Here is a 13,521-nt window from a genome sequence, read left to right as displayed (position 1 = left end):
GCTCCACACATAGATGACAATGTTGATCTTTAAAGGGCTCTACTTTCTTCCTTATTACTCTTTAGCCCTTAGTGTATTCTGATTGGGTTTTCAACAAGGACCAGTTGCATGACTTAAAATTCATTCATACGCTGTAGATGTTGCTGGCTAGGCAGCATTTATTGCCCAGAGGGCAACTAAATGTCAACACTATTGCTGTAGGCCAGACCAGGTAAAAGGGCAGAGATAATGGGAACTGCAGATGCTGGAGATTCCAAGATAATAAAATGTGAGGCTGGATGAACACAGCAGGCCAAGCAGCATCTCAGGAGCACAAAAGCTGACGTTTCGGGCCTAGACCCTTCATCAGAGAGGGGGATGGGGGGAGGGAACTGGAATAAATAGGGAGAGAGGGGGAGGCGGACCGAAGATGGAGAGTAAAGAAGATAGGTGGAGAGGGTGTAGGTGGGGAGGTAGGGAGGGGATAGGTCAGTCCAGGGAAGACGGACAGGTCAAGGAGGTGGGATGAGGTTAGTAGGTAGCTGGGGGTGCGGCTTGGGGTGGGAGGAAGGGATGGGTGAGAGGAAGAACCGGTTAGGGAGGCAGAGACAGGTTGGACTGGTTTTGGGATGCAGTGGGTGGGGGGGAAGAGCTGGGCTGGTTGTGTGGTGCAGTGGGGGGAGGGGATGAACTGGGCTGGTTTAGGGATGCAGTGGGGGAAGGGGAGATTTTGAAACTGGTGAAGTCCACATTGATACCATATGGCTGCAGGGTTCCCAGGCGGAATATGAGTTTACCTATGAATATAGGTAAAAGGGCAGTTTTCTTCCCGAAAGGGAATTGGTGAATTAGATGTGTTTCTCCACAATTGACACTGGTTTCATGGTCATCATTGGACTCCTAATTCCACATTTTTGTTAAAATCAAATTCTACCATCTGCTTTGACAGAATTCATACGCTGCTCCCCAGAACATTACCTGGGTCTCTGGATTAACAGTGCAGCAGTAATGTCAGTAGGCCATCTCTTCCGCGAAGTGTGTTTAGGAGAGTTCAGCACAGCAAGAACTTCTGGAGTGCTTTCTGTGTGAGAAGCTGCAGCTTTGTGTTTGGGCAGTACAGTGCAGACAACCAGCCTGTGAAGGAGGAAACAGCTCTCTCCCTCCCTTCTGTCAGTGGAGAAATAAAAGAAAGCTTTTCACACTGCAAATTCTCTGACTAGAAAAGGAATAAACACCTTAAGAGACACTGCATTCTGAACCAGTGAGTGAAAGGTTTAGAATCATTGTCTCCACAGCCTGGCAATGCTCTCAAAGAGTTGAAAAGAGCTAGACGGATCCTGAAATCTGGACTGTGGTTCAACTGACACTTTTCACTCCCTCCCCACCTATAATATTTTTGTAAAAACGGAAAGATCTGCAGATGCTGTAAATCAGAAACAAACAAAAACAAAAATCCTTTGTGAGGAAGGGTCACTCAATCTGAAACGTTGACTCTGATTTCTCTCACAGATGCTGCCAGACCTGCTGAGCTATTCCGACAATTTCTGTCTTTGTTCATAATCTTTGTACCTTGCCTCATCTCTTTATGTGTCTGTCCATATATGAATTGGAGTTTTTATAAAAGGGTAGAGTGGAAGTTATAAAGAGTTATAAATTATATTTCATGTTTCATTTCTGCATGATATGTTTGTATTGAGTAGCTGCTTTCCTGTTAAGGACAGAAGCCTGAGTGGTGTTATCTCTTAATCAGTGCTCATCAATCAGACAAATTGGGGGCTTTAGATGGTATGGTTAAATCTTTTCACCTTTGTAATGACGTGGAATAGTTTGGCTTGATTTCCAGTGCACTAGCCCAGAGTGGTGTGCCACAGTGATCCCTCTTAAAGAGGCAGCACTTATATGAACTCTAGTTAAGATTGAGATTGCACCACAGTTTGGAAGCTGCGGTAAATCACCAGGCTACTGATGGTGAGATTTTACAATTGTTGCTTGCAATTTATGCTTTTTCTTAAATCTCCTTTATCTGCTAGAATGAAATTAATGACAATAGTGCAAATTCCAACTTCTTGCTGGATTGGAAATGTGTCAGGAAGAGTTGTGTGTGTTGCAGCAAGGGATAGTATGTACATGCACAATGTTTCACTGCATTTCCAGTAAACAACATGTCCAGATGTGCAAATCACAGATATCCAAACATAAGTTAAAGCAACCGAGAGAAAAACAAGAGGAATAAAGAAACATACCAACAGCAAAACACAGAATAACATTGGGGCAGAGACTGTAATCTAAAGTTATTGAACTGAATATGGAGATCTGAAGAAGTCACTTGGGATTCAAAGCATTAACTCTGTTTCTCTGCCAACAGGCCCTACAAGCTTCTCCAGCATTCTCTGTCATTGAACTCAATGTTGGTTCCAGTAGGCTGCAGAATATCAAGTTGAAATAAAAAATGTGGCGTGCCAATTTTGAATAGTTAGTTTGAGTAAAGCGAGAAAAGCAGAGGCAGCTGGAAGGAAAGCTTTAACAGGGAGTGTCATACTTCAGTATTAAAGGTTTTGATCGTGATTAGTGTGGGGACATCTAGCCAAGAGCAAAAGAAAGGCATGATTAGGAATGAATATCTCCAAATAAGTGGCAAATAGTCAATGGGAGACTGGAAATAGAAAGTGCTGGAGGAACTCAGCTGGTCTGGCGAGGAGAAACAGAGTTAACATTTTGAGTCTAAAATGACTTCATTTTGAGCCCAAAGATAGTTCTAGCAGGTTGGTCATGTTTTATTGCTTATCATTTATATTGTTGGAAATATTGAAGAGAGTGTTGTTTTATCTGCTTTCTCAGCAATGTGAATGTTCACACAATCATAACCTTAGTGAAATCACAGGGTTAACACAATGCTGAGCTCAGAACTAATCTACTAAACAAATGACAGAGTCCACACTGCTTATCACACCCATGAATAAAATCAGAAAATGTTTCTGCAATCACAATTTTTTCTATCATTAATGTTAAAACTCCAAAACAATTGAATTGTGAAAGACAAACAAAATGCAACTTTAATGATTTTAACCAAGTAGGACTTTGCCTCCCATTTATGACTGAGGAGCAGGAGGCAGCAGTTATGAAAATGTTTGCATAGGAATCTGCTGGTGGGACTGGAAGATTTCCTGGATTTCCCAGTGGTATTATTGCTAGATTATTAATCTAGAGACTGAGGGGTCCTGGTTCAAATCCTGCCATGGCAGATGGTGGTATTTGAATTCAGTAAAAATCTGGAATGACGAGTCTAACAATGGCCACAAGTCGATTATCTGGAAAAGCCCATTTGGTTCACAGGGAAAGATAAAAGACCTTAGATGTGACTCCAGACCCACAACTCTCTGGTTGACTCTTAACTGCTGTCTGGGCAATTGGGGGTGGACAATAAATGCTGGCCTGGTCAGCGACACTCACTTACCATGAATTAATAAAAAGAAACTAAAAATGGAAAGATCTAAGTTGTAAAGATATCTGTCATTTGAATCTGTCTGTAACACTGTCCTAGATGCAATTATTTCATTTCTCCCCAGAAGGCAGTGACGCAAGGTACAGCTCCAAACACAGGGGGCACTTTCAGGATGTGCCAGTTACCAGCAATAAGTCTGCACTTAGGGCAGTCAAACCAACTGAGATCTCTGCTTTTGTTCACAGTACATTTCTGGCAATGTTGATACATGGCGCTTGTTAAAAACTTCCGAACTCTTTTGGTTGTGTTGGAAATTAGGGCCTCCTTTAAAACTATTTTCTTTACATATTCCATATTTAATATTTCTTGCGGAGCATGAGACCTCATTTAACTATTATAACAGAAACCTGCCTCTGCAAGTGTGACAGTAGATCTGTCAGGTGCCACACCAGCCTGTTACATTCGCAGTTTTTGGAAAAATAAAAAGGTTTTTTTTCTGACAAGGAATGAAAATGGAACTTCAGATGGAAGTGGGCAAAGGGACAGCAGGCATGCTGGCATCATTGAGTAAGTACCCCTGGTCATTGGCTGAAGGGTTTTGGACAGTCCCCAAACTAATGTACATTAACATGGAAGAGTGAGAAAAAGGGAGAGAAATAGATAGAGACAGAGAAAGGTATAGACAGGGAAGAAGAAAGGGAGAGACAGAGACAAAGAGAATGATAGAATAAGAGAGAGAGAAAATCCAGGGGAATGAGACATGATCTTCTTGAAGATCCATTCTACAGAACCAGTCCTCATTTATCACGTTGTAAACTTCCCTTACCCCTGCTTCTTAACAAACTCAGTAAACCTTAAGAAGATTGGTACTAATTATCAATGCCTGTATTAGACACCTGTGATCACAGTCTCCGCCTACTAGATAGTCCCAGGAGCTCCCCATTTCCTGGGTGGCCAGAGCAAGGGTTGATTGTGGTGCCATTACACTTTAAGCTGGGCTTTGCCCCATTCCTGGGCATAATGAGACGGGGTAAATGAAATGAAAAACGTCAGGTAATTTGTTATGGAAGTTTGTTTAGTTAAGGAACTGAAAGAAAACAATTTTTCCTGACTTTTGGCTTATTAAGAAGATGACTATGAGAAAATCTAGCAGCACAATCCACGATCATCCATGACCATTAGGAACTTGCAAACTGAATGGAGTGAAAGTACTTCATTTGAAAGTTTGGGATAATGGAGGAGTTGCTTTGTGAAAGGATAGTGCTAGGAATACTGTCCAATTCTTTAGGTGCAAACAATCCTTTATTTAGAATTACTAAGCATTGATTAATAGGTACTTTCATAAATTTATAACAGCAAGATGAACTTGATTAAGCGTTTTATCATTTGTTCTTAATTCTATTCAATATTGGAATAAGCAATAAAACAATAAATGATTGCTTTATGGTAGACCTGTAAATATATTGGACCTTGTCCTCTATTGACCATATATAGCATTTCCTCTACTTTGGGTGGTCTGTATCTCAAATGCTTTATTGTAAAAAGAACTGACTTTTTAAGAATGAAGATGGTCATGTATGGTTATATCTTATTACAAATGTTTTCCCAGTTTCCCTGGAAAGAGGATTGGATTAGATCGACATGATTACTGGGCTGCCAGGGGAAAGGTTGGAGCCTGAAATGTATTTTTGATGGTGCCAGAAGGTTATTTTTCAGTCTGTGCTTGGTAAGGCTCCACCAGACTGCCCATGTCCTACACCTTTTGGACCAAAGTTCCTCGCGTAACAAGCTGAAACAGTAAGAAAAATTAGTTAACTTTTCATTGATTCATTTAAAAGATGACTAAATAAAAGTGATCAGTCAATCACGTCCTGAGTTTAATATGATTATTCAGCTGTTATTTCACTAAAACCATCAGAACAAGTGTTCTCTTAGCCATTGGAGAGAGATAATGGGAACTGCAGATGCTGGAGAATCTGAGATAACAAAGTGTGGAGCTGGATGAACACAGCAGGCCAAGCAGCATCTTAGGAGCACAAAAGCTGACATTTCGGGCCGAGACCCTTCTTCAGAGATGCTGCTTGGCCTGCTGTGTTCATCCAGCTCCACACTTTGTTCCCTTAGCCATTGGGCCATTTATCCAACAATACATGTCAGACAGAAACACAAAATAAACAAAATGGAATTTATCATTCCACTTTCTGATCAAACATTGTATTGTTCAGTAACCAAGGATTAATGGGATTAATTGCTGGCAAAACCAACATTTATTGGCTAACCCCTTGAGAAAGTGAGCTGCCTTCCTGAACAGCTACAGACATTGGGATGTAAAAACACCTACATACTGTTAGGGAGGGAGTACCAGGATTCTGACTCAGCAATAGTGATGGAAAACCAATATATTTCCAAGTCAGGGTGGTGAGTGGCTTGGAGAGGGACATGGGGGTGGTGGTTTTCCCATGTATCTGCTGCATGTACCTTTCTAGATGATAGAGGTCATGAATTTGGAAGGTGTTGGTGAAAGAACCTCAGTGGTTTGCTGCATTGCAGTGTGTAAACAATACACACTAATGCTACTGAGGGTCAGTTGCGGGTTGAATAAGTGCTAGAAGTAGTGGATGAGATGGTAATCGAGTCTGCTGTTTCTTTTTATGCTGGCTGGGGTCAAATGTTGGGTATTTTTGGAAATGCTGTCATCTGGTAAATGAAGAGTATTCTGTCACACTCCCGATTTGTGGATAATATCAAAACGGCTTTGGGATGACAACAGGGATGGCAAATGCTACAGAATCCCAGTCTCTAACGTGTTCTGGCTGATACAATATTTATGTGGCTGGATTCTGTTCAATCGTATCTTCTAGGATACTGACAGGCAGGGGCATTTGATAATGGCAATAGTGTTGAATGTCCAGGCGAAGTGTCTGTCTCCCGTTAGCATTGAGAATCGGCATCTAAGATGTGCTCAACCATCAGTTATTGCTGGAAAAAGGCACATTTTATCAAAGATTTTTGGTGTGCACACATCAGCAAGAAATATCAATCTAAAGAAGAACAATACTTTTGCACTGTTTGAGAAGAGGCTGGTGATCGGTACAGACTCTGCCATTGAGAATAAATCAGCTAGGTGATGACTGACAGTTAACTGCCAAGCTTTGTTTAAATTGAAACAGGTTGGCTGACTCTGATTGGTCAGGTCATTTCTGTGCGGAGCGGACTAGGGACTGGTTATTAGCTATATCAAGTAGAAACAGGTGCAGTGTATGTACATGTTCCTACTGTCAGCAAAGAACATGGTTCTCGATGTTGATATGTGCATCCTCCACTAAAGACAAGTGCAGCACATTGCAAACCCAGCCAACAGTTTAACCAAGTTGCAGTAAAATAAATCTATGTTTAATGTGGCTGCTTCAGGGAGGAATTTGGCCACAATTGCAAATAAGGTTGCAGAAATGATAATATCCACCTGAAACAACAGAAGGAGCCTCAGTATAAAGGTCTGATTGAACAGGCCTTACCCCTAATGATGTACAATTCACCCGAGCAACACCACCAAGCTCCCTCCACACCACACACCATCATGACAATTTTTTATTTGCCTGTGTGACATGGGTGTCTCTGGCTGGGCCAGCATTTATTGCCCATCCATAGTTGCCCTTCATAAAGTGGTGGTGAGCTGCTTTCTTACTGCTTCAGCCTACGTGCCACAGATAGACCCACAAAGATGGGATTCTACAAATTTGACCCAGCAACAATGAAGGAACAGCAATATATTTCCAACTCAGGATAGTGAGTGGCTTGGAGTGGGACTAGCAGTGTTCCCACGTTTCTGCTGCCCTTGTCCTTCCTGATGGAAAAGTCATGGGTTTGGAAGGGTCTGTTTGATGGCCTTTGGTGAATTTCAGCAGTGTATCTTGTAGATAGTACACATTGCAGTCTGACTTGTGCCTTGTAAATGGTAGACAGGCTTTGGGGAGTCAGGAGGTGAGTTATTCGCTGGAGTATTTCTAGCCTCTGACCTGCTTTTGTAGCCACTGTGTTTATGGAATGAGTCCAGTTGAGTTTCTGGTCAATGGTAACCCCCAGGATGTTGATAGTCGGGAATTCAGTGATGGTGACACCATTGATTGTCAAGGGGCAGTGATTAAATTGTCTCTTATTGGAAATGGTCTTAGCCTGGTATTTGTGTGGCGCGAATGTTATTTGCCACCCATGAGCCCTAGCTTTGGTATTGTCCGGATCTTGTTGCATTTGAACATGAACTGCTTCAGTATCTGAGGAGTAACGAATGGTGCTGAACATTGTGCAATCATCGGTGAACATCCCCACTTCTGACCTGATGATGGAGGGAAGGTCATTGATGAAGCAGCTGAAGATGGTTGGGCTGAGGACACTACTCTTAGGAACACTTGCAGAGATGTCCTGGAGCTGAGCTCACTGACCTCCAACAGCCACGACCATCTTCCTATGGGTCAGGTATGACTCCAGTTATGAGTGAATTTGCCCCCTAATACCCATTGATTCCAGTTTTGCCAGGGCTTCTTGATGCCACACTTGGTCGAATGCAGCCTTGATATCAGAGGCTGTGACTCTCACCTCACCTCTGGAATTCAGCTCTTTGTCCATGTTTGAACCAAGGCTGTAATGGGGTCAGGACCTGAGTGGCCCTGGCGGAACCCAAACTGGGCGTCACTGAGCAGGTTATTGCTGAGCAGGTACTGCTTGATCGCACTGTTACTGACACCTTCCATCACTTTACTGATGATCGAGAGGAAACTGATGGAGTGGTAATTGGCCGGGTTGGAATTGTCCTGCTTTTTATGCATAGGACACAACTGGACAGTTTTCCACATTTTCGCGTAGATGCCAGTGTTGTAACTGCACTGGAGCAACTTGGCTGGGGTGGGGGGGGGTGGGGAGTGGTGTGGCAGGGTAGCAAGTTCTGAAGCGCAGGTCTTCATTAATTTTGCCAGAATGTTTTCATAGAACATAGAACATAGAACATAGAACAGTACAGCACAGAACAGGCCCTTCAGCCCACAATGTTGTGCCGACCATTGATCCTCATGTATGCACCCTCAAATTTCTGTGACCATATACATGTCCAGCAGTCTCTTAAATGACCCCAATGACCTTGCTTCCACAACTGCTGCTGGCAACGCATTCCATGCTCTCACAACTCTCTGCGTAAAGAACCTGCCTCTGACATCCCCTCTATACTTTCCACCAACCAGCTTAAAACTATGACCCCTCGTGCTAGCCATTTCTGCCCTGGGAAATAGTCTCTGGCTATCAACTCTATCTATGCCTCTCATTATCTTGTATACCTCAATTAGGTCCCCTCTCCTCCTCCCTTTTCTCCAATGAAAAAAGTCCAAGCTCAGTCAACCTCTCTTCATAAGATAAGCCCTCCAGTCCAGGCAGCATCCTGGTAAACCTCCTCTGAACCCTCTCCAAAGCATCCACATCTTTCCTATAATAGGGCGCCCAGAACTGGACGCAGTATTCCAAGTGCGGTCTAACCAAAGTTTTATAGAGCTGCAACAAGATCTCACGACTCTTAAACTCAATCCCCCTGTTAATGAAAGCCAAAACACCATATGCTTTCTTAACAACCCTGTCCACTTGGGTGGCCATTTTAAGGGATCTATGTATCTGCACACCAAGATCCCTCTGTTCCTCCACGCTGCCAAGAATCCTATCCTTAATCCTGTACTCAGCTTTCAAATTCGACCTTCCAAAATGCATCACCTCGCATTTATCCAGGTTGAACTCCATCTGCCACCTCTCAGCCCATCTCTGCATCCTGTCAATGTCCCGCTGCAGCCTACAACAGCCCTCTACACTGTCAACGACACCTCCGACCTTTGTGTCGTCTGCAAACTTGCTGACCCATCCTTCAATTCCCTCATCCAAGTCATTAATAAAAATTACAAACAGTAGAGGCCCAAGGACAGAGCCCTGTGGAACTCCACTCACCACTGACTTCCAGGCAGAATATTTTCCTTCTACTACCACTCGCTGTCTTCTGTTGGCCAGCCAATTCTGTATCCAAGCAGCTAAGTTCCCCTGTATCCCATTCCTCCTGACCTTCTGAATGAGCCTACCATGGGGAACCTTATCAAATGCCTTTTCATGTCCCTAGCCTTTGCAATACCCAGTGCTTCCAACTGTTTCTTGATATCACATGTAGTAAATCGACTTGGCTGAAGACCAGTATGTGTGATGCTGAGGGCCACTGGAGGAGGATGAGATTGATCATCTAATCAGCACTTCTGGCTGAAGATTGCTATGAATGCTTCAGCCTTATCTTCTGCACTGATGTGTTCCATTCTTCCATCATTGAGGATGGGGATATTTGTGGAGCCTTCTCCCCCAGTATAGACCTTGTCTAGCAGTTATGTCCTTTAGTTCGCAACCAGCCATGGTCAGTAGCTCTGCTGCCGAGCCACTCTTGGTGGTGGACGTTGAAATCCCCCACCCAGAATACATTTTGTGCCTTTGCCATCCTCAGAGCTTCCTCTGAGTGTGTTGACCATGGAGAAATACGGATTCATCAGCTGACAGTGGACAGTATGTGGTAATCAGCAGGAGGTTTCCTTGCCCATGTTTAACCTGAAGCCGTGAGACTCCATGGGGTCCAGTGTCAATGTTGAGGACTCCCAGAGCAACACTCTCCTAACTATCCCACTGTGCTGCCCCCACTGCTGGGTCTGTCCTGCCAGTGGGACAGGACATATCCAGGGATGTTGATGGTGGTGTCTGGGAACATTGTCTGCAAGGTATGGTTGCGTGAGTATGACTATGTCAGGCTGTTGCTTGACTAGTCTGACACAGCTCTCCCAGTGTTGGGGCTAACCTCGAGGTGATAGTGAGGAGGAAGCAGACAGGGCTGTTCATGCTGTTGCTGTTTTCAGTGCCCAGATCGATGCTGCGCAGTCCCCCCGGTTTCTTTGATGAGTAGAGAGTTGCCTTGCTAGGCCATTTCAGAGGGCAGTTGAGGGTCAATGCTTGGTGTGGGTCTGGAGTCACAGATCAGCAAGATGTGAAGACAGCAGATTTCCTTCCCCGAAGAAGATAAATGAGTCAGATGGGTTTTACCAACGATTGACTGTGGTTTGATGGTCATTAGGAGATTCTTATATTCCCATATTGTTTAATTTCTAAATCTGTGGTAGGATTTGAACATTAGCTCTCTAGTTGGGTTAACAATCTAGTGATTAGACCACTAGGTCATTGACTCCCACTTGACTTGGAAAAATATCTCTGTCCTGTCGGTGTCGCTGGACCAAAATCCCAGGAGCTCACTCCCCAACAACATCATGGGTGTCCCTGGGTCCTCAGGTTCAAGAAGACAGCCCACTGCCACCTTCTTATGGGGCAATTAGCAATGGACAACAAATACTGGGCAAGCCAGTGGGCCCCGCATCGTCTGAAAGAATCAAAACAAACTTCCTTGGCACTGGTCTGGAGTAAAAGCCTAGATTGTGAAAGATTCATGAATTGTAATCTGCCATATTTATTACTGATTACAAGGAATCTCTTCTTCTCATTGCAATGTGTACCATCCGGAGCGAGTCATCCATAGCAAGGCACAAAGACCCGACTGTTAATCTGACAAACCCATTTAAAATTGATTCATGCATTTTACTGCAGCTAATTAATGGAGAAAATAAAGTAAAAATTCTCTCTCTCCGTCCCATGACGATCAACACTTCACATGAAGAGACATGAGGGCAGTGCTGCTAGGTTTGATGCATAGAATGCACCACTTGTAGTGAAAACTAGGAGCAATGCTTACTTTAACCTGGTTTTCTCCCTCATAAGAAGTAGACAATTGTAGCGCAGATGTTACCTTTGCAGTAAATTTCTCCATCTTTGTCAGTAACTGTGGTAGACTCCAAACTCTTACCACACAGCGCACAGCGGAAGCAGGTTTTGTGCCATGCCTGTAATCGGACAAAGTGAGGATTACAAAGTTTTACTGGATGAACACTTGTCAGTTTAATCATGGCTGTGCTTGCTATAGGGTACACCCTCCATTCACAAGTCTGCCTCACCATTAGAAAGTTGTATTTTCGAACTTTGCTTTTGGATTTTTTTTCAATTGGATCCATAAGGACAAGATCTAAAATAATTAAATCACTGGCTCAGCAACCGAGGTGCTTGAGCTGCCACCATAAAGTGAGCAGCTGGCGGTCGGGGGTGTGAGGCAGAGGTGCTAAGAGTGTGGGGATGGCGTGGGGAGAGGAGTGTGAGGCTGGAGAATGGGGCTAAAGGTAGATAAGTCTCCTGGCTCTGATGAAATGCATCCCAGGATACTAAAAGAGGTGATGGGGGTAATAGCAAATGCACCAGTAATTATTTACCAAAATTCACTGGACTCTGGGGTGGTTCCCACAGATCAGAAAACAGCCAATGTGACGCCGCTGTTTAAGAAAGGAAGTAGACTAAAAGCAAGTAACTATAGGCCAGTGAGCTTAACCTCGGTAGTGGGGAAAATGCTTGAATCTATCAATAAGGCAGAAATAGCAAGACATCTGGATATAAATTGGCACACTGGGAGCACCCAGCATGGGTTCATCAAGGATAGGTCGTGTTTAACTAATTTGGTGGAATTCTTTGAGGACATTACTTGCATGGTGGTCAATGGGGAACCTGTGGATGTGGTGTATTTGGATTTCCAGAAGGCATTTGACAAGGTGCCACACCAAAGGCTGCTACATAAGATAAAGTTACACAATATTACAGGTAATGCATTGGCATGGATAGAGGATTGGTTGACCAATGGAAAGCAAAGAGTCAGGGTAAATGGGTGTTTTTCTGGTTGTTGGTCAGTGGCTAGTGGTGTACCTCAGGGATCAGTGTTGGGACCTCAATTGTTTACAATTTACACAGATGATTTGGAGTTGGGGGCTAAGTGTGGTGTGTGAAAATTTGCAGATGATACTAAGGTGAGTGTTAGAGCAAAGTGTGCTGAAGACACAAAGTCTGCAGAGGGATGTAGATAGTCTAAGTGAGTGGGCAAAGGTCTGGCAGATGGAGTACAATGTTGATAAGTGGGTCATCCATTTTGGTAGGAACAACAGGAAAATGGACTATGTTTTAAATGGTAAAAAAAATGCAGCGCACTGCTGTGCAGAGGGAATTGGGTGTCCTTGTGCATGAATCGCTAAAAGTAGGATTGCAGGTGCAGCAGGTAATTAAAAAGGCAAATGGAATTTTGTCTGCCATTGCTAGAGGGATGGAGTTTAAAAACAGGGAGGCTATGCTGCAGCTGTATAGGGTCCTGGTGAGGCCACACCTGGAGTACTGTGTGCAGTTTTGGTCTCCTTACTTGAGAAGAGATATACTAGCACTTGGGGGGGGTGCAGAGGAGATTCACTCAGTTGATTCCAGAGTTGAGAGGGTTGGACTATGATGAGAGACTGAATAGGCTGGGGATTATACTCATTGGAATTCAGAAGAATGAGGGGAGATCTTACAGAAACATTAGGTGGAAGCAGGGAGGTTGTTTCCATTAGCAGGTGAAACTAGGACGAGGGGGCATAGCCTCAAAATAAAGGGAAGCAGATGTAGGACTGAGGCCAGGAGGAACTTCTTCACCCAAAGGGTTGTGAATCTGTGGAATTCCCTGCCCAGTGAAGTGGTTGAAGCTACCACGCTGAATGTTTTTAAGGCAAGGCTAGATAAATTTTTGAACAGTAAAGAATTAGGGGTTATGGTGAGTGAGTGGATAAGTGGAACTGAGTCTCAAAGGTCAGCCATGATCTTATTAAATGGCATGGCAGGCTGAAGGGGCCAGACAGCCTACTCCTGCTCCTAGTTCTAATGTTATTTTTTTTTATGTTATGTTATATGGGAAACAGTTCCTGACCAGAATGCAACAGAACAAATCATTTCCGAATTTTGGAATATTTCGGATTTTAGAATGAAGGTAGAACGCCTAAGCACAAGTACAAGACATAGAAAATACTGCAGATATAAATACTTATCCAAAACATTACAGAGTGACAGTAAAAATAATTCTTACTTCATCTAAAGACTACACCTTCCCAAACTACTAGAGTAAATATTGCTGTTTGAGTCTCCTCAAAACATTA

The 13,521-nt window shown here is 43.5% G+C and overlaps 1 protein-coding gene across 1 annotated transcript in view; it reads right to left on the bottom strand.

The window, feature by feature from the left end:
- Positions 1 to 4,701: 4,701 nt before the first annotated feature.
- Positions 4,702 to 13,521, bottom strand: part of csrp3 (cysteine and glycine-rich protein 3 (cardiac LIM protein)) — a 45,676-nt gene continuing 36,856 nt past the window's right edge. Inside the window, exons 5-6 of the mRNA XM_048545618.1 lie at positions 11,274 to 11,367; positions 4,702 to 5,210 (exon numbers count right to left, since the gene is read on the bottom strand). Of these exons, the coding sequence (XP_048401575.1) occupies positions 5,134 to 5,210; positions 11,274 to 11,367 (171 nt within the window). The 3' untranslated portion in view covers positions 4,702 to 5,133. The remainder of the gene's footprint in view (positions 5,211 to 11,273; positions 11,368 to 13,521) is intronic.

Source organism: Stegostoma tigrinum, chromosome 17 (assembly GCF_030684315.1).
Source record: "Stegostoma tigrinum isolate sSteTig4 chromosome 17, sSteTig4.hap1, whole genome shotgun sequence".
Classification (NCBI taxonomy): Eukaryota; Metazoa; Chordata; class Chondrichthyes; order Orectolobiformes; family Stegostomatidae; genus Stegostoma; species Stegostoma tigrinum.
This window is presented reverse-complemented; position numbering and strand designations above follow the sequence as displayed.